At 59.8% G+C, this 24,453-nt stretch overlaps 3 protein-coding genes across 5 annotated transcripts; 2 read left to right on the top strand and 1 right to left on the bottom strand.

The window, feature by feature from the left end:
* Window positions 1-1,306: 1,306 nt before the first annotated feature.
* Window positions 1,307-2,368, top strand: MRPL34 (mitochondrial ribosomal protein L34). The gene is made up of 2 exons (XM_065931837.1): window positions 1,307-1,473; window positions 1,711-2,368. The coding sequence occupies exons 1-2, from the start codon at window positions 1,400-1,402 to the stop codon at window positions 1,925-1,927; spliced, it is 291 nt and encodes a 96-aa protein (XP_065787909.1). The 5' UTR covers window positions 1,307-1,399; the 3' UTR covers window positions 1,928-2,368.
* Window positions 2,369-3,688: 1,320 nt separating this feature from the next.
* DDA1 (DET1 and DDB1 associated 1) lies at window positions 3,689-13,382 on the top strand. Of its 2 annotated transcripts, XR_010660846.1 has the most exons (6): window positions 3,689-3,844; window positions 8,572-8,652; window positions 8,902-8,953; window positions 9,647-9,708; window positions 10,655-10,823; window positions 11,391-13,382. XR_010660846.1 is itself a non-coding variant. In XM_065917467.1 (5 exons), exons 1-5 carry the CDS (start codon window positions 3,842-3,844, stop codon window positions 10,763-10,765), a joined length of 309 nt encoding a protein of 102 aa, XP_065773539.1. In that variant the 5' UTR covers window positions 3,689-3,841; the 3' UTR covers window positions 10,766-11,356. The 2 variants fall into 2 exon arrangements, 1 of the variants encoding a protein (XP_065773539.1); XM_065917467.1 differs by lacking the exon at window positions 11,391-13,382 and having other exon boundaries at window positions 10,655-11,356.
* ANO8 (anoctamin 8) lies at window positions 13,299-24,268 on the bottom strand. Of its 2 annotated transcripts, XM_065917463.1 has the most exons (19): window positions 23,828-24,268; window positions 22,953-23,063; window positions 22,716-22,848; window positions 22,395-22,533; window positions 22,218-22,314; window positions 21,497-21,613; window positions 21,281-21,408; window positions 21,022-21,183; window positions 20,404-20,556; window positions 20,173-20,299; window positions 19,994-20,049; window positions 19,658-19,732; window positions 19,325-19,456; window positions 18,108-18,926; window positions 17,466-17,657; window positions 17,225-17,356; window positions 17,026-17,136; window positions 14,821-15,490; window positions 13,299-13,986 (listed from the first exon to the last, which is right to left on the bottom strand). In XM_065917463.1, the coding sequence occupies exons 1-19, from the start codon at window positions 23,931-23,933 to the stop codon at window positions 13,607-13,609; spliced, it is 3,840 nt and encodes a 1,279-aa protein (XP_065773535.1). In that variant the 5' UTR covers window positions 23,934-24,268; the 3' UTR covers window positions 13,299-13,606. The 2 variants fall into 2 exon arrangements, with proteins under 2 accessions (XP_065773535.1, XP_065773536.1); XM_065917464.1 differs by lacking the exon at window positions 19,325-19,456.
* Between the last annotated feature and the right edge of the window lie 185 nt (window positions 24,269-24,453).

Below are 24,453 nucleotides of genomic sequence, written 5' to 3'. Positions count from 1 at the left end.
TCACAAAGTAAGCAGGGGGAGCAGAGATGGAACTTGGAACTACGACTGTGTGACTCCAAGTCCTGCAAATAGTTATTCTTTAAACCATTAAAGAGGTATCTTGGAGCTATTAGGAATTAGTTTCACAGATAGGCCATTTTAACTGCTGGTCAATTTAACTGGTGACTCTGGTCCCAGCTGGAGCCAGAGAGCCCACAGTTCAAAGCCAGCTTCTGCCGTTTGCTGATATATGACCTTGGGCAAGTCCCTTCCCTGAGACTCCATTTATTTCTTTATTAAATTAATTCCCTCTCCCGCATGAGTTTGCTAGGCAGTAAAACACTTAGCGAGGAAAGTGCTCCATACATTATTGACATTATTATTGTACTACTGTCGTATTGTAGTGGTTTGCTAAATGATGATGCAGGTAGGATGGGCTTCAGATGACAAGGGGTTAACCATCCTTTGCCCACTCCTATCCCCTGGAATTTGCTGCCAGAGCTGAATTAGGTTCAGCCACCCACTCTTGTCCACTCAGGGTGCTCCTGGGAGACTACAGTTTTATCCATGCAGAAAAAAAATTCCCCGCCCCCTCCCCAAAGTGGGTGATGCTGCGGAGCGGGGCGGAGCGTTGGACCAGAGGGAGGGACTAGAGTCGGGGAAAGGAGAGTATCTGAAGAGGATTTTTAAAAGATGAACTGGAGAGCACCAAGCAAAGGAGGGAAGGTGTGTGTTTATGTCGAAGGTAGGCTTCAAATGCCTGCCAAATATTTTCCCTGGGGCAATGGGGCGCCATAGAGGGTACGTAAAAAGGGAAAGAGCTCAGGTACGAGTATTAGAAAAATAGAGACTGAACGGGGGCACCACCAAGGGCAAGTCTGCAATCCTGGAGTTCTGCAGATTGAGAGACTGAATGACCACCCCAAGGACATCCAGCCAACTCCAACTCAGACCTCCTGGGCTCCCCGCCAAGGGGTGGAGACTTGGCTGAGGCTAAAGGAAAGCTGCCAGCCAGCTGTGCGCCATCTGCCTTGCTCCCGCTGGGGGTGGGAGACTGAACCAGCCGTTTCCTGAGGCTGCCACCAGCTGCGCCACCGTCGCCCCCGGGCACCCTCTGCAGGGCTACAAGAGAAGGAACTACAATTCCCAGCAGACGTAGGGAAATAATGCTTTGTAGGCATGCGCATGCGGAGAAGGCTCCGTTCGCCTGCCGCCTGCTGGTCGAGAAGAAGAACTACACTCTCGGGCGGGCACGGACGCTCACGCCAGAGGTGCGGTGCGTCTACGTAGAACTACAATGCCCAAGGAAATGTGGGCTCCGCTGTAGAAGAAACTACATTTCCCAGAATCCCTCGTTCCGCAACTGCGGAGCCTATAGGTTGCGGAATAGCTGGAAACTGACGGCGTGCTGCGGCTGAACATGGCTTTCTCGGTCAAATCCGTGGGTTGCCTGTTGGGCCCAGTCAGTAGGTCAGCGGGGCTGCTGGGTGGCAGGTGAGTCTTCATGGGGACAGCTTCTTAAATCTGGGAGTAAAAGCGGAGTCGAGGGCTGCTTGCAGATATTTACCAATCGCATGACCTTCCAGTGCCTTCCGAACTCCTCGAGTACCTTTTCCTTCCAGGCTCCCTCCCGGCATTGGTCTGGAAGCCGAAGCTTGGAAAGGTTGAGCTCCACGCAGAAGTCACACAGCGCCCCCTCTGACCTTTCTCTCCGTCTCTCTGCTCCCTCAGGTGGCTCCAGGGTCCCCGGGCCTGGCTGGGGCTCCCCGACACCTGGAGACTCCCTGCCATGCAGCAGACCAGGGGCAGGACGCGCGGGAACGAGTATCAGCCAAGCAACATCAAGCGCAAGAATAAGCATGGTTGGATCCGGCGCTTGAGCACGCCAAACGGCGTTCAGGTCATTCTTCGCCGCATGCACAAGGGTCGAAAATCGTTGAGCCATTGAGGAGCACGACGTGGCGGCTGGATCTCCCCCATTAAAGCATTTCCCTCGCTTAGCCTGACGCTGTTTTTGTGGAGAGCTGGGGAGCGAATGAACTGAACTGGGGAGCAGGGACTACTGGGACGGACATGAATCCTCCTCTAGGTTTCTGGAAGAGGGAATGGGAAGTCAGACGTTGCCAGAGTGCCTTTTTACGCTCTTGAATTAGGAAGACTTTGGAGCAAGAGTCCACAGATGGTACAGTGAACGCTTTTGTAACCCAGTACACAGCTGTATTCACAACTCGTCCTGCCCTCTCCTGTGAGGCAGATCTAAATATTTCAGAATGCACCTCTCTAAAATAAGGTTCCGTTAATACATATTAACAAAACTTTCCACAGCTTAAAAAAAAAAGTCAACAATTCCTTTATGTTGTTAAAAGTCTAATAAATGTTCAAATTTTCACTTGTCTTATAAAATGTCATAATTCTCACAAATTCTAGGAAGGCTTGTGAGAGGTGGGAGGGGTTTGAACCCTCCACCTGCCCCTTGGGATGGGCGGTGTGACCTGGAGCAAGACCTCAGCCCTCTGAGGTTATTTTGGTTCCTGTAAAAAGGGACTTCCCTGGCAGTTCGAGTGGTTAAGATTCTCCACTTTCCCAACTGCACGGGGGCAGGTTCAATCCTATATGCTGCGTGGCACGGCCAAAAATAAAGTAGATTCATCCTTAAAATGATGCTCATTTCTCCTTTGCTGTGGTGTCGGTGGTGGTTTAGTCGCTAAGTCGTGTCTGACTCTTTGCAACCCCATGGACTATAGCTTGCCAGGCTCCTCTGTCCATGGGATTTTCCAGGCAAGAATACTGGAGTGGGTTGTCATTTCCTTCTCCGTGTTGTTGGAGTAATGATATTCTGTAACTTATTGAGAACTTCCTCAAAAAGTCCTTGTCTCCAGGCTGTCAGGCTGGGGGTGGGGTTTTGTGGGGTTTAATTCACACCCAGGCAATTTGGACCCAGTGCACAGTGGAGGCAGGGCTAGGAGGATGAGCGTGAGGATTGTAGGAGCCCAATAGGAGGTACTGGACTTTGCCTTGGGAAGAAGGCAGTAAGACAAGGCTTCTTCGAGAAGGTGGTCCAAAAGGAGAGATTGGACGAGTCAGGATAAAAGGTGGACGAAGGAGGCCGAAGAGGCCCAAAATTTCCGGGCAAGGAGGCGGGACTGGATCTTTGGGCTACTGGGGAGCCACGGGAAGTGTTTCAGAGATAGTCTATTCCGTCATTTGAAAGATAGTCAAACGACTAGTGTGGGGGAAGTTTAGATATGCTGAAACGTAAAGGTTGGAAATGGCAACCCAGTATTCTTGCCTGGAAAATCCCATGGACGGAGGAACGTGGGGTCGCAAAGAGTCGGACACGACTGAGTGACTTCACTTTCACTTTCAAAGGTTGGAACCCTGGGGAGGAGGATGGGAGTGTTACGGCGGGTGCCCATCCCTCCAGGGCTGCTGTGAGAACCCCACGAACCACCATACGAAAAAGCGTAGCAAATGTTACAGAGCGGTGGGACCTCCGCTGTTGCGGACTACAAATCCCAAGGGGCTTTGAGGACCCGGCCTCCACCCATTTCCGATTTCACCGCTCACAGCTTGCAGGTCTCGGGCGGGGTTTTGCTTTCTCAATGTAACTTGACCACGAAGGAGGAGGCGTGACGACCAATGGGCGCGAGGTTTAGCCGGATCTGGCCAATGGCGGTGCGCAAAGACCGCGTAACTTGGAGGCGGAGCCAGAGGGCAGACCAATGACGGAAGGGCGGTCGCACCATCAGTGTAGGCTGCGCAGTGGCTGGAAGTTACTGTGCGGCGGCGGCTAAGAAGGCGGCTGTGGTGGCGGCGGCGGCGGCTGAGGCGGTGGCTGAGGTGGTGACGGAGGAAACAGAAGATGGTGAGAGTGGCCGGCAGGGCCATATTCCCCCTCCGCTCGACAAAATGGCGCCCCGGGCCCACCCACTTCCAGTATTCCCCGAGGCCCCTCACCGCCCTACCCAGCCCCCTCGGGGCTGGCCCCGCCCCTCCATCTGACCTGTGACCTTCGATCCCCCCGGACCCTGCTGTGAGCTTCCTGCTTACCGCACCCTGGCTCCGTCTTCGACCCCTGACCTTTTTTAGGCTTCCAGGCCCTGACAACTCATTCATTTCCGGGTCGCGGGTCCCCCGGAAATCGCCTGGTGGATGGGGATGGGGTCCCCTAGGTCCCCAAACTCAGGCCTAGTACTCCGCGCCCCGGGTCTGGGCCTTTTCAGTTCGGGAGGGTTTGGAAGACCGGGCTGAGCGTCGGGGCGGGGAGGGGGCTTGACATAGTGACATGCAGGGCTTTGTCGCCGAAGGAAGTGCGACATCGCGAACTGCCCTGGTTCCTCAGAGCCCTAACCCCACCTCCGACATTCCGGCCCCGACCAGCTGGAAGAGGGAGCAACTTTATCTCTCCAATCGCCAGGCCCTTTCCCTGATAAATAGGGGTAGCAGTAGTCCAGACCTCATCGGGTTGTGATAATTTAGGGAACTGACGTCTTAAGGGGCTTGGGACAGTAAACGCTCAGCAGATAAGATGGGTGACTCGGGGATGGTGACTTTCTCTCTCAGCTTTCTCCTCATCTTGAAGTGGAGATGATGCCAGCATGTTGTTGGGAGGTTAAAATCCCCCTTGGGCCACTCAGTCATCCTGGGGTTTGTGTCTGGTAGTTCTGTGGGGTTCAGTCTTTTCACCTGTGAAATGGGACCCAGCCTTAGAGTTGGGCTGAAGTCCCCTCCATTCCCCCCAGTATTTGGCATCCCCAGGGCTGACAGAGGTGATGGAAGCTTTTGTCAGGGCAAATCAAATAGCACTGTTCCTAGACTCAGAGTCCCAGCCCACAAGGTGTAGTCCTTAGGATGCCGTGGGGGATGGGCAAAAAAAGACTTCTTGTCAGGAAGAGTATGGGAAGGTGGTAAGTTGGTTCCTAGCAGGTGGGTCCCCAGGCCTGGGCATTGTCCTCGATTGCTCGCTGCAACCTCACTGCCTACGTTCAGCCCCTAAAGAGGATTCTGTTGGCTCAGCCTCCAGAACGATTTCTGGATCTGTCATCTCCAGGCACTGCCATCTCCCACCTGAACACCTGCTGCAGCCTCCTCCCTGGTCTCCTTGCCTCCATCCTGCCCCACTGGCAGTCTGTAATGCACCAAGAACCAGAGGGTGCTTTTAAAGCTGTCAGTTGGATAATACCACCATCTCGCTTACAAAACATTCTGGGGGCTTCCTGTTGTCACCCCAATGAAACCCACCTCCCCCCTTAGCCTCCAAGGTCCCCCCTGCCTACCTCTGTGACCTCATCTGTACCCACTTCACCCCTCTCCCTGTGAGCTCCAACCACTGTGTCCTTGTTTTCACATCTTCACATTCCAAGTCCCTGCCACCCCAGGGGCTTTGAATCTGTTACTCCTGCCTGGAATGCTCATCCTCCCGGGAATATCATCTGCCAGAGGGCCCCTTCCTGACTGCAGGAGATCCCCATGTCTCTCTTTTCTGCACACCATTTCTTTGCCTCATCTTGCTTTGGTTGGGTCACTGGCAGGCTGCCCGCACAGGGACTGGCACACAGATATTCAGTGAGTGTTTGCTGAAGCAGTGGACAGCTTCTGGGCCCAGGTGTAGCTGGGATTTGTCTGGCTGAGTTGAGGATTTCTCCCTGTCTCTGAGGCTTCATCTTCCTGCTCAGCTAACAGGAAGTACAGGCCATCCCCTGTCTGCATTAATTTATTCAGCACAGACACACTGCTGCTAATAATACTCAGTTGATGCTTCCACCTCAGGGCAGCTCTAGGCAAAGCTGTTTCTCCATATTGTCTTCCTGGAACTCAGAACAACCCTGGTTCACAGCAGGGACAGCCGGGCTGGGAGTTCACATGCCCCAGGTCACATAGCCAGGGAGAGGCATTCAGTGCCGGCCTGGGTCTATGGAGCCTCTCACCACTCTGCCACCCGGCCCATGTGAGCCCTGTCAGGGGCTCAGGGTTGAGCCAACCCTGCCCTCTGCCTCGGGGAGGGGACGGTCCATGAAGGAGCTGGACGTGTAAACAGATGACCTCGCTGGGGTGGGTGTGAGTGTGGGGAGAGGAAAGGGGGAGGGGGATTGAGCTGGCTGGAGAGGTTGGTGGGTGGAGAACGGAGGGGTATGGTTGGAGGGTGGCTGAGGCTGGGGAGGGGTGTGGCAGCAGGCTGGCATGGGCCAAGCCCCATCAGGGCTGTGGAGGGGGACCCCATCCTCTCCTTTCAGGGCTCAGGCCTGCGTCACTGCGTCTGGGCCGTGCCCCCCAGACCAGCTGGCCTCCCCACCCCCTCCCCTCACGTGGCTCCCCGTGGCGCCCTGTCCGCATGGCCACTGGGCTCTCACCACGCGCTCTTTGGTCCCCATCCGTGTCCCCATGCACCGGCTGTTCCCGGGGGCTGGGGGTAGGACTGCTGTGGCTCTCCGCAGTGCCCTAGTGCCTGGCGTGGAGCCCACCGCATGGCTGGGTCCTGAGGAAAGCCTGCCAGATGGATGAAGCAGGTCCCATGGTCTGGAACTGAGCTGAGGCAGGGGTCCTGGGACAGGGGAGGCAGGCGTGAGGGGCTCTGAGCTGACTTCGGGGTAGTAGGTCACTCAGATATGAGGGCCGCCTCCTGGGTGGGAGCGGGAGGCCATCCTGCTGCCATCTTGCCAAGGCCCAGCAGAGGGAGCGGTTGGTCCCACGAGGGGTGATGGGGGAATCCCCCGAGCAGCGGCTTCCCCGAGGGCGCAGCCCCGGGGGTCAGGCTTGGCAGTGGGGCCCCCAAGGGAGGCTTACATGGCCTGCAGGCGCTGAGCCTTGGCTTTTAGGTGGGAAGGGGGGCACTGGTGTCCCGGGAACAGGAGGGGCACACCTGGACTCAGCCAGCTTCCTGTTTCCATTTGGGGCTGGGGGACCTCTGACGAGTGTCCCGTGAGCTTTCTGCCTCAGTTTCCTCGACTGCACGAGGGGCGCCCCCAGCTGGGGAAGGCCCTGGCCCTCCCGGCTGTCCGCCTCCAGGCCTGATGGCAGTGTTGCCCTCCTGCTCTGCGGGACGTCAGTCGCTGCCCCGGCTCTCAGCCGTCACTCCTCCCCAAGGCTCTTGTGCCTCGGTTTTCTGAGGCGGATACAGCTCCCATTGACCTTTATTCCTCACATCTCGTGGCCAGAGACCTGAGCCCCACCCAGAGTCAGGGTCTTCCTCTTCCAGAGCACCCAGCTGGTGCCAGCATGCCAGAGAAAAAGGACTTACCACGAGTTAGGGCCATGGATGAATGCCGTTGCCGGCTCCCTGGCACCTTGCAGACCTAGAGCTTCCGGCCCCAGGCAGTGGGGTGTGAGGGGACAGAGGTGGCCAACCTGCTCCCTTTAGGCTTCTGCCCACCCTCCCCCACCCCCCAAGGCATTCTCCCCTCACAAAGAAGCCTTTGGATGTGGGGACCCCAGGAGCAGCCCCAAAACTGACCCTTGTTCCCACAGTGTTTGACGAAGAGCTCAACCAGGTTTAAAAAGCTAGCACTGACACACTGAAACAGGTTTCTGAGTTTTCACAAGACTTGGAAGCTTGGTTGACCCTGGGCTCTGTCCGGGTCCTATGTGCAGGCAGCCCCTGTGTCCCAGCTGCCCTTTCCTCTTCACCCAGGCTCCTGCTCCCCCAACCTCCATGCACTGTCACGGGTGACTTAGGGCGGACGAGTCTCTCTCTACCCCAGGACTCGTTCAGAGATGCCTAAATGGAGATGAGACCAGGAGTTTTATATTCAACAAGCACAGAGGGCAGGTCTGCAATCGGATGGCCTGGGACCAGCTCCCCACCCCGCAGCTCGCTCCTGACTTAAGTGTCAGTTCCTTTTTGAGCCTCAATTTCCCCGCACCTCTTAGACTTCCCTGATAGCTCAGTTCATAAAGAATCCGCCTGCAATGCAGGAGACCCTGGTTTGATTCCTGGGTTGGGAAGATGTACTGGAGAAGGGATAATCTACCCACTGCAGTATTCTTGGGCTTCCCTTGTGGATCAGATGGTAAAGAATCCGCCTGCAATGCGAGGGACCTGGGTTCAATTCCTGAGTTGGGAAGATTCCCTGGAGAAGGGAAAGGCCACCCACTTCAGTATTCTAGCCTGGAGAATTCTGTGAACTGTATAGTCCATGGGGTCGCAAAGTGATGGGGCTATTGTGAGGACTGGGCAATCCTAGTAACTCAGATGGTAAAGAATCTTCCTGCAATGCGAGAGACCTGGGTTCAACCCCTAGGCCGGTGATCACCTGGAGAAAGGAATGGCTACCCACTCCAGTATTCTTGTCTGGAGAATTCCATGGACAGAGGAGCCTGGTAGGCTACAGTTCGTGGTCTCGTGAAAGAGTCAGCCATGACTGAGCAGCTAACACTTTCACTTTCATGGGAGAATGTGCCCTAACCCCAGGGTTGTTTGCTCCTAAGAGTAGACGCATCAGGTGACCCGCCCAAGGGTGAGTTCTGGAAAACCTGAATGATGGAGCAGAAAGAAGGAAACCGGAAGCTGTCTGGTGGCCCGTCCTGCCACAGGTGCTCTGGGGGAGGCCCAGCCCGCTGCCTGGTTTCTCACTTACCATCTTCCCTGTCTTCCAGGCAGATTTTCTGAAAGGACTGCCTGTCTACAACAAAAGCAATTTTAGTAGATTTCATGCCGACTCTGTGTGCAAAGCCTCGGTGAGTACATAGGCCATAAACTGCCTCGAGGGAAAGGGTCAGGGGTGATGTGCAGCCCGAGGGTCTGAGTCTTGTCTGGAACAGAGGCTGAGCTTCAGGCCCAGCCCCACTCGAATTCCTTGCATGGCTTTTTTTTTTTTTCCTTGCATGGCTTTTAATCCGCCTGGGAGTGAGGGTGCCAAATTGAGGTGTGTGGGGACCGCAGACTCGCCCAGTCTCCTAACCCATGCCTTCCCACCTCTCTTGCAGAACCGACGTCCCTCAGTCTACCTGCCCACCAGGGAGTACCCTTCTGAACAGAGTAAGTGGCCACTGTCCTTCGGTGCTATCCCGGCTAGCGAGGGGAAAGGCCGTGGGGTGGTACAAGAGGGGACCTGTGGGAAGCTGGGCCACTCCCAGCCCTTGGGAGTAGCTGGAAGCCTGCCTTTCCCTGGGACCCTCCTGATCTCCCCACTGGCATAGACAATCTGCCCCCATCGAGTCAGATGGCCCCCGCTGGCTCCGTGACACAGGTCTTGAGCCTTGTACTGTGGGTGGGGGACCCATCCCAGCCTGGGGAGGGCAGCCTGGGGAGGGGCCTGGAGCCCGCAAAACAGGGGGGCTTATGGTTATTTGTTGTGGGCCTGAACCCTGGACCTTTCTCGGCTCGCTCTGTGGTCACTGGGGCTTGGTCACGTGGATCCGTGCTCCTGGGCTGTCTGGGAAAGTAGGAGCTGGCAGGCCGGGGCTTATTCCCTGCCTGAGGGTGGAATCCGAGCTCCGCTGCGGACTCGGCCCCTACCTGGGAAGCTGGGACCCCATTGCGGCAGCCGGCTCGGGCTGCTGGTAGTGGCATGGGCTCAGGTGGGGCTGCTTGGCTACTAGAAGTCTGCTCCTGGGTTGGGGGTGTGACTTGAGTCCCAGGGAGGCCCACCCAGAGCAGTGACACCCAGAGGCCATGTCAGGGCAGGCAGTGCCAGCGTCGCCCACAGCTCGCTCTGTCTCTCCTCCTCAGTCATCGTGACAGAAAAAACAAACATCCTCTTGCGCTACCTACATCAGCAGTGGGACAAAAAGGTAAGGCACGCGGGGTGTGGGCGCGGGCCTCGGGAAGGAACACGGTGCCCAGCAGGGGGCTGCGAGCTGAGGAACACTGGTGGCTGGGAGACTGAGGGTTCGGGTGGGGCCTTGAGGGCTAAGTAGGCGTTTGCCAGATGACCCAGGAGAGGGAAGAATGCTGTAGAGGAGAGAAGGGCTGTGCTGAGGCCGTGGGGCTCTGGTGCTCGGGGACAGGCAGGGGCTTGCCAAGCTGTGCCGAGAGGCCTGGCTCCCCAGAGGGTGTGGGGAGCATGGCCCTGACGGCAGGTGGACATGGGTGCTGTTGCTTGGAATCTTCATTCAATGGTGAAAGGCTCACGTGGTTAAGACACTCAGGCCCTACTGCGATGTTTAGCTGAGGTGAAAAGTCATCTTCCCCACAAGGGGCCATCTTTCTGACAGGATTTTTTTGCTTTCTTGAACATCTGCCTGTGTAGTTTTGCCACGTGGTCAGGTGGTCTTTTTTCTCTAATGCTGACCACTGGACAGTGACCTGCTCTGGGCCAGGTTGAAGGGACCCCATGATGCAGTGACTGCTCAGAACACCCCAGCCCCCGGGCTCCGCAAGCCTTGCTCCCCACCAGTGAGGGAAGGAGCTTTTCCCAAGTCAGCACACTTTGCTTTTCTGTGGCAGTTCAGGGGGCCTCCCCAGGCACCTCCTGAGTGCCCCTTGCCCTCCGGCACAGTGGGTGATTCTCTGTCTGAGAAGTGGACCACGTGGGGAGTCAGACGTCGCGGTGACTCCCTGAAGCGCCTGTCCCAGGCTGGGGTCCCCAGTGACTCGGCAGGGCAGGTTCAGGGGACAGAAAGGTCAGCCCAGGCCCAACTCGGGGCGGCACTGGAGGCCTGGAGCTGCAGAGGCAGCGTCAGACTTAGGTGCTCCCCCACGGGAGGCTCACGGCCGCTCTGCTCCCCTGCCCCCCAGAACGCCGCCAAGAAGAGAGACCAGGAGCAAGTGGATCTAGAGGGCGAGAGCTCGGCGCCGCCCCGCAAGGTTGCGCGGACCGACAGCCCGGACATGCACGAGGACACTTAAGGCACGCCCCCCCCTCAGGCGCCTCCCGTCCCATCCGCGCCTCGCCCACCTGCCTTGTGTAAGCGCCCCCCACCCAACCCCTCCGCCGGCCCGCCCACACCCCTTCCACGCCACTTCCAACCTCATAGGAGCCAATGTATTTATTTTCCTTGAGTTTTTATTTATGCTGTAAAACGTACCAAGCAATGGTTACAGGGGACATCAGACCCAGTAGTGTGATGTTGGTAGATGCTTTAAAACAAAAACAAAAACGTTGTTCCTCACCTCCCCCTGTCCCGTTCCCCTTCCTCCTCTTGCCCCCCAGTTCTCCTCTGGAAAACTGGAGCGTGTCTATGAGGGTCTAGAGCCGGGACCCCGCTGCGGCCGGCCGGCATGGGTGGGGGCCCTTCTCCCAGCACCCACCTCCCGGTCCGGGCCTTAAAGACTTTGCCTTGTCTCGAGTTCCACCGGGACCTATTCTGTGCCCAGACCTTGCTCTGAGCTCGAGTAAGGGGGAGAAGTCAGCCCTTCTGGATCTTTCTCTTAAGTCATTTTATCATGGACTAGTGCGTGCTCCGTGTCCACCCCAATAAAAGGATCTTTCCTACCCGACCTTGCGTCTTTGCTCCGCGTGCCTCGGCGCCAGAGGATGGAGCCCCTGAGAGTCGTCCGTCATCACCAAGAGGAGCCAAGAGGGGCCTCCAGACACGGGCCCCAGAACCAGCTGGATCCTCTGATGGGCCTGCTTGACCATCTCACTGAGTCAAGACCTGCCTGGACCCTCCCCTCGGCCTCACCCGCATCAAAGTGTCCCCAAGGACCAGGACACCCCCCTTCCCCCGCTGGAGAAACGGTCCATGCTGCCAAGGATGGAGTGTGGTGGCCCCATGCCCAGGACATCAGTGAGCAGGGCCACATGCCCACCCGCCATCGTGGAGACAGGTGGCCTGGCCTCCCGCCCTGGCTCAGGAGGCGGCACGCGGAGTGCCAAGGAAAGCCCAACCCCAGTGCCCTCGGGCGGCAGGTTCCTTGGCCAGTCCCGGCCACCAGCTGGGCTGGGTTTGGGGCTGACTCTGGGGAGGTAGGGGGCATTCGGGCTCCAGGCAGAAGGTTCAGGGCCCTGAGCACCAGGGCACAGGGCCAGGGGAATGCCACTTCTTTCCCCCCACCGCCCACCCTGAGTGGGAGCCAGAGTGTTGGAGCTGATTGCTGGGGTGTTGGGGGTGGTGAGGGGTGGAGCTGTGGAGCGAGGAAGACAGCAGGCTGCAGGGAGTGCCCGTCCCGGCGTGTCACCGTGGAGATGCCAGCCTGAGTCAGACTGTTTGGGCTTCACCAGGGGTCTGCTGGGTGGAAGGTTCCAGGCTTTACTGCCCAGCTGTGGGGCCCACCTCTGGGTGCCTCTGCAGCAGTGTTCAGTTCTTCAGCAGTGGTCATAAAGCAGGTGCTTAGGAAAGGCAGGTTTGACCATGGTCATGCCAGGGAGGACCAAGTCCCTGGAGGCCCTCAGACCAGCTCGGAATTGCTAGTCCCAGGGGTTGGCTTGGCCCTGGGGAGGCGCGTGGTGTCACCAGCTGTTGGTGACTGAGTAGATGGCAGGAGTTCAGCTTCAAAGGCCATGGGGCCGGGCAGGTCATGTCCTTCAGCCTGTCCTTCCCCGAGGCTCACCCACACCTCCCTGGCCCCAGGGGGCTGGGTGCCGTCTCCTGCCAGTGCTGTCCATGGTGTGCGTGGGGTCCATGGCCTCTCCATGGCTGCCCCGGCTCAGGCCCCTCAGCCAGCCTCCACCACCCCCCCTGCCTTTGGGGCCCTCCTTGCTCTGCTCCCCACAGACATCACTCTGCCTTCCCACACCTGTGCCTTTGCACGGGCTGCTCTCTGCCCTTAGCGAGCCCTGATGGCTTTTCCGTGGCCTCCCACAGTGCCCCTGCCTCACACTGGCTCCCCCAGCCCTGGGGCAGGGCCTTTCTGACTCTGAGCCTCTGGGTGTAGACCCCCTGAGGCTGCAAGAGGCCACGCCCACCCCATCACACAGTGAAGGGCCCCCCGCTGTGACAGCGTTCTGAGCGCGTCACACAGCAGGGCCATGCCAGTCCTGCCCAATGCTGCCTCTGAACACACCGGCCCCATAACATCGAGGCACCAGGTGCCTTCTGACTCCCAGCCCCGAGTTCTCCTGTAGCCCTTGCCTTCTCAGATGTCAGCCTGGGAGGCAGGTCTGCCAGAAAGGGTGGCCTGGCTCGACCAAGGCTGACTCAGGACCCACACCTACGACCCGACCTGCTGATTCCTGCTGGCACTTTTTTTGAGATTTCTTCCTTTGTCTAGGAGGCTGAAGATGGGACCTGAGGCTCTGCAGCTCCTCCCAGGGGGGGGCCCTAGGCCTGGATTTCTGGAGTTTTCCATACGTTTGGCCTGGAGACCCAGTTCTTAGGCATTCCCCAAGGGTCTCAGGACAGAAGGGGAACCCACTCTGGGCCTGCCAGTTCCCCAAAGAGCTGGCCCCAACTTTGTCATTGGGCCCTGGAAGTCCCCTTTCAGCAACTCCGCCTTTGGGCACTGTTGAAATATACTTTTTATTGCATTTCTGCCGTTTTACAAAAATATGACAAAATAAATTAAAAACAAATAAATAATCGCCTATTCTGTGTGTTTTCTGTTGTTTTTTGGGGGTTTCGTTTCCCCCCCATCCTGGTCGAAAGGAAAACGGCAGATAGAGGGGCCCCAGGCCCCCGGCCCTGCCCCAGGAGGGGGCAGCCAATACTGGGGTACATCGGGCCCGGCCCAAGTGTTTTCTGGGTGGCGGCCGCCGCCCCGTCTGTGATTGATATTGCATATGAAAACAGGAAGGCAGGGCGGGCGGAGCTAATGCCAGCCGCTGGGCCAGCACACGGCCTGAGGACTGGGACTGGAGCTGGGGCTGGGTGAGGGCATCGGGGGCTGGGGGGGCTCGGAGGTGGGAGGCAGCGGCGGCAGCGGGAGGCTGTAGAAGCTGGCGTCCCCCGGCAGGGGCTGGAGGGCAGGCGGGGGCCCGGCGAGGGCGCAGGGCGGGCAGTCGGTGGCAGCAGGAGCCTGGCGGGGGGCGGCGCCCTCGCCCCCGCAGCCCCACGGCCCGTCCCACTGCCAGCAGCCCGCGGGGGGCGTCGGGGGCCGAGGCAGCGGTGTTGGCGGCGGTGGCGGCGGCGCAGGGCTCCGGCTGCGGCGGGTGCGGAGGGCCGGGGCGCCCACAGGGGCCAGCGCTGTCCCTGCGGAGGCGAGAGGGGCCGTTCCGGGGAGATGCCGTCCCCGCCGCTGGGGACCCTGCCCGCGCTCCCTCTGGGCTTTCAGGCACATGGAGGGCCTTATTGCTTCTGATCAGTGACAAGGGGTGGGCTTCTTCGGGGACATCCCCGGCCTATGGGCACTGGGCCCCTCCCCTTCACGGAGAGAGGGCAGTCTGAGGAAGTACCACTGACTTCCGACCTACGTCCCTGGTGCTACAGCTACCGCCTCTTGGGCTCCCTGGGATGGGTGGCTGGACCCCGGGCTCGGATGAGGTGGGAGGGGCGGCAGTGAGGCCTGTGACTCTACTCCACAGACACAGGGCTGCAGCCCTGAACTCCCCTAGTGGGCAGCCTGAGCCCCTCCTTCAAGGAAGGCCTCCAGGAACAGCTTGGGCTGCAGGGTGGGGACTTGCATAGAGGCCTGGGGGTTCTGGTCCCCCAGAGTGAGCTGGGTGTGGGGTCTCATGGGGGCAGGAAAGACTAGGCCAGGTGGTGAAGGGGCCTCCCTCATCTCTCCTGGCACCAGAGCATGGCAGGCGGGCACCCTGGGAAGGGCACTGGGGGACCAGGGACTTTGGCATCCCTCCCCCGGCGGGTGAGGAGGGTCAGGCACAGGGCTCTGGGCTCTCAGGGACCTGGAGAGACTGGGTAGGCTTCGATCAACAGGCTCCATGTACCACACACCCAGGTCCCCAACTGGTACCAGGAAACGGAGCCACCTCTGTCCCCTTCAGCCCCTCTCCCCACGCCTGGACACCCCACCCCTACCCCCAAAGCCCAGCCCAGAGTCCCCGCCCCCGAGTTAAAGCTTGTGACCTGAGCCTTCCTCTTCGGGCCGGGGTGTGTCCGGCTCCTCAGCTGCAGCCTCGTCCGCCAGCCCACTCCGCTGGGCTCGGCAACCGCCACCGCTGAGGGTCCCGTCCTGCCGGGCCTGCCCGCCCGCCCCGTTGGACCCGGCCTCTGCCCGGGCCCCGCCGAAGGGGAAAAGCTTGCCGGCGTGGAAGGCCTTGGGTGGAGAGTGGCTACGCTCTGGGTCCCGCCGGGTCTCAGGTGACTTGAGGAATTTGAAGCTAAGGAAGGCTGGCAGGCGGGTGTCACTGCCAGTGGGCGACTGGGCAGGGGTTGGCCGGGTGGTGAGGTTGGACCCCGGGCCGGCCGGCGAGGAGGACGAGGCCCCGGACGACAGGAACTTGCCCTGCAGCGGGATGATCTGCTTCAGCTTCATGACGTTGTTGGGTGCCAGCAGGGACCCCGGGCGCTTGGGTCGCTCCGGCCCGTGGCCACCTGCCCCACTGCCCTTGGCCTTGGCCGAGGTTTTCTCCGGGGCAGCAGGGTCCAACCCAGAGCCCTCGGCCCGAGCCTCCTCTCGGCCACTGGCGTCTCGCTCCCTCCGGGCGTGGTGTTCCGCGTGGCGCTGTCGCTCCTCCTCCTCCCGCCTCCGCCGCTGCTGTTGCTGGTAGCGGTGCTGGGCCTGGCGCTCATGTCTCTGGGGGCAGAATGGAGCCATTACGGGCGATGGGAGGAGTGAGGGTGTGAGCAGGTGCCCACCCAGGCCTGGGCCCACGCCAGGGCTCTCCTACAGGCATGGGGAGAGATCCACACACTTCTTGGGTTCCAGCAGCATCCCTGGACCCACCCCAGGGCTCTCTGAGAACTGAGAAGAGAGCAAACATTTACGGGCCACCAATTCTGTCCCCGGTCACACGCCAGATGCTGTCTTAGAAATTGGGAGAGTTAAAACAAATATTGGGCCTCAGCAGTTCCCTGCTTTCTGGAGAACTGGGTAGAGACAGCTGTGACTGTCCAGTGGCCAGTAGCCACACATGGCATTGTTAATTAAAAAAAAAATTTGTTTTTGGGCCCCACCACGTGGCCTGCAGGTATCTCAGTTCCCAGACCAGAGACTGAACCCGGGCCATGGCAATGAAAGCACTAAATCCTAACCGCTAGACCAGCAGGGGACTCCCATGGTTTTGTCACTTTAAATAACTGAAATAAGGTAATTCCCTGGCGGTCCAGTGGTTAGGATTCTGTGCTCTCACTGTGGAGGGCCCGGCTTTGATGCCTGGTTGGGGAACTAAGATCCCATAAGCCACGAAGCACAGCCAATAAATAAATAAACAACCAGATAACTGAAGGAAAAGCTCGGTTTCTCAGTAGCACCAGTCCCGTTGCAAGCGCTCCTTGGCCATCTGTAGTAACGAACGGGCTACATGGGCAACCCAGAATAGAACATTTCCATCACTATTTTTGGGGTTTCCCAGGTGGTGCAGCAGTAAACAATCTGCCTGTCAATGCAGGAGACTTCTCATAAGAGACTTGGGTTCGATCCCTTGAGAAGGGAATGGCTACCCACTTTAGTATTCTTGCCTGGAGAATTCCATGAACAGAGGAGCTTTGTGGGCCCCAGTCCATGGGGTCACAAAGAGTTGGACACTGAGCAACTGAGCACACACACACATCATCATGGAGGGCTCCACTGGTTGGTGGCAATGAGCTCCCTGGCCCGCTCTGCAGCTCTCTGGGGAATGTGGCACAGGCTGGGCTTCTAGGAAGCATCAGCTGTGTCCCTAACCCCAAACAGGACACTGCCCAGCAAGCTGGCAGATGACAGTTCATAAGTGCTGGCCTGGTGTGGGATGCTACCAGGACCCCAGAAGAGACCAGGTCCTTTTGAAATGCTAATTATTACCCCAGGCTTCCCTGGTGACTCAGATGGTGAAGAATCTGCCTGCAATGTGGGAGACCTGGGTTTGATCCCTGGGTCGGGAAGATCCCTGGAGGAGGGCATGGCAACCCACTCCAGTATTCTTGTCCAGAATCTCATGGACAGAGGAGCCTGGTGGGCTACAGTTCACGGGGTCACCAAGAGTCGGATACAACTGAGCGACGAACGCCACCATGATCTGCACATCTACCCTCCTAAGGATGTGAGTGCCCAGCCATGTGAGGCGGAGAGGCGAGGGGAGAGAAGCCCCTCGGAGCAGAGATGTAAAGCATGCCAGGCCCTGGCCCACGTACCTTGAAGGCCTCCCGGCGCTGGTACTCCAGCTTGGCCATCTCCTCAGCCACCCAGCCCGGGATGTCGGGGATGGCCACATGGATGAGGTACTTGAGGAGCAGAGCGAAGTGCTGAGGCGACAGAGGAGGAGGCTGCAGGCGTGGGGACAACCCCCCCGGCCCCCACCGCCTGGGTCCCCCACCCGGCCACCGGTCCCACCTCGAGCACCACCACGGACACGATGGCTGCCTCGGGACTGAGCCAGGGGAAGAGGCGCTGCAGCTGCCCACACTGGCCAATTAGATAGCAATTGACCACGATTGCCAGGACGCCCATGACCTCCATCACCTTCTGCGGGGGTGGGAGGGACAAGAGGGGCTCAGGTGGGGTCCCGCCAGCCTCCCCAGCACCCGCTCCCCCTCCGGGCGTCCTGGCTCAGAGCCCTGGGCCCGTCCCCCACCTGCCACTGGCCAATGCTTTCCACCCGCTGCCCAAAGGGCCGCTGGAGCCCCGTGCACAGCTTGAGGGCATCACTGCGGATCTCGATGAGGTTGTTGATGAGGGCGCAGAGGGCAGCCAGGGGGAAGGCGGACGAGAAGAGCACGACATAGCCAAACTGCACAAACATCTCCTGGTAGTCCTGGAACGTGTCCTGTGGGCAGGCACCCGGAGGCTGGGCCTAGGCCCTCCCCCAACCCAGGGCACCGCCTCCCTCAGCCCACCTTCCTCTCGTCTAGCCCGCCTCCTTCAGATTATCCTGCATGGACCCAAGCTCAGCAAGGTTAGCATGTTTCTGATCACATAAGGGTGAGTCGCTCAGTTGCGTCCAACTCTTTGCAATCCCATGGACTGTAGCCATGGGATTCTCTAGGCAAGAAAACTGGAGTGGGTCCCCATTCCCTTCTGCAGGGGATCTTCCCAACCCAGGAATTGAACCCCAGTCTCCTGCATCGCAGGCAGATTATTTACCATCTGAGCCACCAGGGAAGCCCTGATCACATAAAGGGTCCTGTTATTCCTTCCTGTCACTCCCACCCCACCTCCACCCTCAGACTGTGTGCCCTGCCCTTCTGATGCCTCCACGCTCGGGTGCCCTCCTCACCTCATATTTCTTCATGCAGCTCTCGAGCTCCGCCTGGGTGAGCTGAGACGAGTGTTCCTCCTCGGGTGGGTCGATCCAAGATGACCGGTTCTGCCGCCGCTGCTTCCGGGCTGAGTCGCCCGAGCCTGGCTCTGGGTCCGGGCCCCCATCTGGCCCCTGGTCTCGGCCCTCACCTCCGGCCCGGCGGAGCAGGACAGCTGGGGGAGGTTCCCGCTCGGGGCTGCTGGGAGCCCCCTCGGCCTCATCGTCCTCCTCGGCCAGTGTGAACACACCTGGTTCCAGCCCCTTCTCCATCATGGTGGGGCTCCCCTCCTCCAGGAGGGCCTCCTGGCTTGGGCCTGGCCGACGCCGCCCAGCCCCCCGCTCAGCAAAGCTGACCTTCTTCAGTCGGAGCCCGCAGTCCAGGAGGCCGCCCTCCTCGCCTTCCTCATCCTCATCCTCCTCCTCTTCATCCTCCTCCTCCTCCTCTTCGTCCTCCTCCTCTCTGCCCCCCCGGGGCCCATCCCCCACCTCTCCCCCTTCCCCTGCCGGCCGCCGCTCCACTGTGGCCTCCTCTTCCTCCTCAGGTGCCCCGCAGCCCCCACTGAGACACCTGCGGCTCCCCCCACTGCTGCTGCCACCGCCACCCTCTTCAGCCGGGGGCTCGAGGTGGCGGCGTGCGGGGCGCCGGAGGCTCAGGAGGCCAAGCAGGGCACGGGCCAGCTCCCAGGCCGCCCGCAGGCCAAGCTCTCCTCGGCCCAGCCGCCGATACAGGTGGGGCTGCAGAACCTCTCGAACATTCTGAAGGAACTGGCGGGTGATCAGCAGTGTGGCCAGCATCTGGGGGTAGGAAGGGGGCGGAGAGTGGCCTCGTGGGGGGTGGGTGGGGCCCTGGGCACTAGGACAGGCTGTGAGCACCCACCCTCCCAAAGCACACATCCAGTCACAGCCTGAACCCAGTTTGGATGTCCCCAGGCACAGAGGCAACCCCAAACCACAGCTGGGCGGGCCACAGCGCTTCTAGCTGATCACCCGGGCAGGCAATGGCCTCCCATCATGCCGCACCTCCCGGAGCTCGGCTGGTGCCCACAGGGCCTCCAGGGGCTCTTAACACCTGCACGCAGTCGGTGGAGCCCCATCCCTTCAGAGCATGCACCCTCGGCTAGGCGTGAGGCCCCCGGCACAGCCACCTGCCCACCCTGGCAAGGCCCCGAGGGCTCGCCACCACCTGCCCGTACTTTGGCCCGGGCCTCAAGAAGGAGGCCCTGGAGGGAGAGGAGGAGCAGGCGGAACCGCAGGGCCACGAGCGGGACCAGCACCGCCCAAAGCTGCCGCTCGAGGCTCTGGGACAGGGACAGGACGATCAGGAGCTGTGGAGGGACCGATGGACAGGTGGACAGACAGATGGGGGGGGCATGACAGGCAGAGAGAGGACACACAGACAAATGGACAGAGAGGAGAGAAGGATGGAGGAGGAAGGGAGGGGCTGAAGAGCCCATGGACCCCTTGGGCCACGTCTGGCCCCCACAGCCAGCTGCCTTGGGGGGTACTGCTTTAGGCCAGGGTCTCACCTCTTTCAGGCGTTCCATGTCCTTGAGGTAGAAGCCAATGTAGAAGAGGCTCAGGTATGAGTTGACGAACTGGAACTGTGCGAAGCAGGCAGGGGGGTGGTCACCCTTCCATGTCTGTCCCAGGGAACCCCCATGTGTCCCCTGTAGAACCCCTGCCTCGGGACTTCCCCGGTGGTCCAGTAGCTAAGACTTCACGCTCCCAATGCAGGGGGCCTGAGTTCGATCTCTGGTCAGGGAACTAGATCACATGTGCCACAACTAAGACCCGGTACAGCCAAATAAATAAATAATAAAAAAAATAAAAGAAGCCCTGCCAGCTTGCTGGCCACCACTCACCAGGACGACCTTGATGATGAGGTGCTTCTCATAGGCACTCTCTAGCCGATAGTTCTCTGGGGGCCAAGGAGATGAGTGAGAGTGTAGCCCAGACCGTCATGGGCAGCAGGAACCCCATAAGGGAGTGGGGCCCTTCCTCCTGGGGGCTGGGCAGTGGGACCGCCCCTCACAGTGCGTACCCATGTCGTTGAGCCAGACAGCCAGCTTCTTATAGCCCTCGGCGCTTGCGCTGACCAGCAGGGCCAACATGACTTTCGGCAGGAAGCGGGCAAGACGGGGCAGCCCCTTCACGCTCAGCACCAGCTCCTGCAGGGACAAATGGGTTCACAGGTTACCCCGGTCACTGGACTTGGCTCGGGGCACACCTGAACAGGTTGGGGCCGAGGCCAGGGCTAGGGACTGGAGGTCACCTGGAGCTGGAAGCAGCCGAGCATGAGCAGGAACACGCAGGCTAGGCAGGTGAGGCACAAGGGAAGACTCACGAGCATCTGGAAGAGCAGCCGCTTCCAGGGCGGGTAGTAGAACTCCTCAGCCTGAGTCACGGGGCTGATGCGCCGCACGCCCTGGCAGAGGGTGAGGGTGCGGCCGGACACAGGATCAGAGGGGCTGCCTCTGTCCCACCCCCTTCCCAACCCTTCGAACTCCATGTCTATGATGCTTTGTTATCGCGGTTTGTTGCTAAGCTGTGTCTGACTTTGTGACCCCATGGACTGCAGCACGCCAGGCTTCTCAGTCCTTCACCATCTCCCGGAGTTTGTTCAAACTCATGTCCATTGAGTGGTGATGCCATCCAGATATCTCATCCTTGCTACCAGGGTGTGTCCACTTAATGCACCCTCCTAGTCTCTCAAATCCAACTTTCCACACCTCTCCCTTAGGGCATGCAGATCCCCTCACTTGGCAAACCTTCTCAGAAGCTGCAGCCCTACTTCACCTCCTGCTTTGTTCTTATAATGCTACTTGCTCAGTATGTTTTCTCTTTTTTACCCCATTCTCAAAGTCTCTGAACTCAGACTGCCCCGACTGACCCTGAACTGGGGTCGTGGCTCCTCCACAGCTTCCCCGGGTGAGTCCAGTGTTCCCCACTTGTAGGCCAGCTCGGCCCCCCTCCGTTTCCACTCCTCCAAGAACAGCGTTGACCAGACCACGTTGAAGAGGGCAAAGACCACGCAGGACACATCCCGGCTTGTCTGGGGGTGACAGAGGAGGGCTGCAATGTTGGCTGTCCCAGTCCAGGGAGGAAGTTATCTGAGGTGTTCCACCCCCTGTCCAGTCCACACCCGGCACCTGATCAGCCTCTGTGAATGTGTACAGGACTGAGCCGAAGACCGCCGGGTACACCATTGCCGATGTGTAGAAACCCAGCCAGGCAAAGTACATGGCAATCTTCACACCAAAGTAGTCGCAGATCTCATCTGCCGGGGACGAGGAGGGGGCGGACCCAGTCAGCCCTGCCTGCCTCCTGGGACCCCCACCAACCCCCCACTCCAGCCAGGACCACACCTAGAGGCTGGTTTTCACACACAGCCTGCACCCATGACTTCATGAGACGGTTCAGGATGCGCTGCTCGTGGACTGGGAACACCTGCTGGATGATCCCTCGGGCCGCCAGTTCAGGGACTGTTGGGGGACAAGAACGGGTGACCCCACCCGTCTGCCTGTGCTGGGCCTCGCCAGTCCCCCCTCGACTGAAACCCAAGTTATAACTTTTTGCCTGCTCTTAAACTAGCAGACGCTTTTCCCAGGAGAAGCGTTCTTGGTGAAAGAAACATCATTCCTCAAAATTTGGGAGGGGCAGGGGCAGGTGGGATCCCAGTGGGGAAACACGTTTTTAAACAGAGCTACTTGGTTTCAGCTCATTCCTCCAAACGTCTGAGGAATGGTGCAAAGCTGGCATTAGGAGGTGAACTTGCAGCGACTGGTTTTCTGGGGGATACTGAGGCCCAGAGTTCACCACACAATTTGTGGAGTGCTGTCCATGGTCCTGCCCCAACCTCATCGCAGACCCAGAAAAGGGTTTCTCCTGAACCTGCCTCCAAGGAGACAAGCCCCACCCCTTGCCGAGGCCACACCCCTTCAGCTCATTGGTTGAGCTCCTGGCCCCGCCCAACTCCTCGGGAGGCTCTGATTGGTTTCATCTAGGCCCCGCCTTCCTAACCCAGTCCTCTAAGAGCCCCAGCCAACTCCCCACATATGATTGGAAGCTCGGGACCACCTCACTCACTGATTGGCTGGTCCTCCAGAAAGCGCACATTGTGCAGTGCCTCGCCCTGCTTGGCACGAAGGTTCTGCAGCCAGAAGCGGATGATGCTCTGGCGCTCCTGCAGGGGACAGGGCGTGAGCACAGGGAGCAGCCGCCCACGGGCTAGGAATGTGCGCTGGGGGCCAGAGCCGGCCGCACCTGGGAGGTGAAGAAGCGCAGCTCACTCTCCACATTCTCGTAGATGAAGTCCTCCTCGCAGGAGAAGCCGCGGGTGCCCCCGCCAAACTCGGCCTTCACTGCTTTGCGCAGACCCAGCTCGTCGGCCCCTCTGAGTAGGCTGCGGGAAGGGCAGGGGAGGTGGGATCACGGGGAGACCCTGGCTCACCATCCTGGAACTCGGGATGGTGTACCTGGTGGCCGTCTGGGACAAAGGCAGGGTGGCTGGACCTCGCAGTTGGCGCTTGGAAGGGCGGGGAGCTGAGTAGCAGGGTCAGCGAGAGGCCAGGGACAGGGACTCGCCTCTCGTATGTGGCGGTGACGAAGAAGGCGTAGGCGCGTGTGTGGCGATGGTGGCGGACTTGCACGATGAGCTCAGGGATACCCACGCGGATGTGGTTCAGCAGCCATAGCAGCGTGTGGTCATCGGTTGTATCTGCCAAGGGGCACAGTGACCAATGGCTCTTGCCAGGAGTGGCAGGGGAGCTCAGCTCGGGGGAATTCAGTGCGGGCCCTGGGCGGGTGAGCACAGACAGGTACCTGGGAAGGTCATCAACACGTCACAGTTCTCCGTGGGCACCGTCTTCATCCATGCTTTGTGAGACACCAGATACCGACCCACCTGCAGGAGCCGCTTCCCAAAAAGCTTATCTGGGGAGAAGGCGGGGCAGGCTGGGGTCAGGTCAGTCTCAGATGGCCTGGCCTCCAGTCTTAGTCCCTCCAAACCTTGCCGCTGATCACACATTCGCCAGGGCTCCTTGGCACTCAGCTTGGCATTCAAGGTCTTAGGAGCTCTAGCCCTAGCTTGTTTCCTTCCCTCCACGTCCTTGTACCAGCCAGGCCCTTCTCTGGGAATGCCCTTCCCCCAGGTCCTCCCTTACAAATCTTACTCATTCTTGAGGCCCAGCTCCGCCTCCGAAACCACAATCGATGGGGCGCTCACTAGCAGCTCTGAGCGCCTCACCACATTATGTCAGCGTCTCCTCATAGCTGGGTGCGGTTCTTACCCCCATTTCACAGGCGAGGAAACTGAGGCCGAGCATTTAACTCACGCGCCCAAGGTCACAGAGTCCAGAAGGGATTTGAACCCAGGACTGCATGATTCTGTATCCTCTGTGGAGAGGCTGTCTTGAGCGCATCACTGCTCAGCAGCGATCAAGTAGCCCAAGGGGTGACTGGGCTCAGTCCCGCACCGGGGCTCTAGGAGGGGCGTGTCCATATCTCTGCCCTGGGACCCCACACCCGCTGCACCTTTCCAGCCGCGCTCGCCCGGCCGCAGCCGCAGTGCCGGGAAGAGCCGTGCCTCGACTGGACTCCAGGCCCGGGACGGTTGACTCCAATAACCCTCCCCGTAGACCTGCCGCGAGCACCCCAGGCACCTGCAACCGTGTCAGATCCAGGCGCTGCACACGTACCCAGAACTCCGGACGCCGGGGCTGCAGGCTCGCCCTCCGGCGGGGGCCTCTTGCCACGCTCGCCCTCCAGGGACGTGCCCCCAGCGCCGGAGGTGGCTTCCGCCATTGCGAGGGCAGGTCAGGTCAGGGGCTGCGGGCGGCCCAGGCGCCGGGGGGCCGCGGGCTCATGGGGCCAGGGCAGCCACCGAGCGCGCCTAAGGAGGAGACAAAGGCCGCGCCCGCCCGCGCCGGCCGCCGTCCCCGCGCGCCCGAGCGCTGCTTCTCGTCCCCGCCCGCGCGGAACCTCGATTCTCCTTCTCGGCCCCGCGCGCGTCGTTCTCTGGTTCTCGACTCCGCCCGTGTTGTTTTCCGAGTTTCGTTCTCGCCCGCCCACCTCGCTCTCTGGTGTTCGTCCCCGCCCGCGCCGAATGTTCATTCTCCTCCCTGTCCCCGCCCGAATCGTTGCCCCAATCTCGACACCGCCCGCCCTGGGCCTGGATTCTCTGCCTTAAAGCCTTAGTTTCCCCACCGGTTTGGAATCTGAGATGGTCTTGCGGGTAGGTGGTGTGGGTGGGGTTGGGGGGGGTGGGGGCGGCGGGGGTGAGCCTGGTCGCTGGAGATTCCCGGTAGCAATAACTCCAACCACC

Source organism: Muntiacus reevesi, chromosome 1, assembly GCF_963930625.1.
Source record: "Muntiacus reevesi chromosome 1, mMunRee1.1, whole genome shotgun sequence".
NCBI lineage: Eukaryota > Metazoa > Chordata > Mammalia > Artiodactyla > Cervidae > Muntiacus > Muntiacus reevesi.
Note: the sequence above shows the minus strand (reverse complement) of the source record. Positions and strands in the feature narration are given on the sequence as shown.

Coding starts and splice junctions, on each gene's coding strand:
- MRPL34 (XM_065931837.1), top strand. CDS start 1,400: ATGGCTTTCTCGGTCAAATCCGTGGGTTGCCTGTTGGGCCCAGTCAGT. Junction 1,474..1,710: donor GCGGGGCTGCTGGGTGGCAG/GTGAGTCTTCAT, acceptor CTGCTCCCTCAG/GTGGCTCCAGGGTCCCCGGG.
- DDA1 (XM_065917467.1), top strand. Junction 8,954..9,646: donor GGAGTACCCTTCTGAACAGA/GTAAGTGGCCAC, acceptor TCTCCTCCTCAG/TCATCGTGACAGAAAAAACA. Junction 9,709..10,654: donor ATCAGCAGTGGGACAAAAAG/GTAAGGCACGCG, acceptor CCTGCCCCCCAG/AACGCCGCCAAGAAGAGAGA.
- ANO8 (XM_065917463.1), bottom strand. CDS start 23,933: ATGGCGGAAGCCACCTCCGGCGCTGGGGGCACGTCCCTGGAGGGCGAG. Junction 17,357..17,465: donor AAAGCATTGGCCAGTGGCAG/GTGGGGGACGGG, acceptor CCACCCCCGCAG/AAGGTGATGGAGGTCATGGG. Junction 13,987..14,820: donor GCCCGAAGAGGAAGGCTCAG/GTCACAAGCTTT, acceptor TCGCCTCCGCAG/GGACAGCGCTGGCCCCTGTG.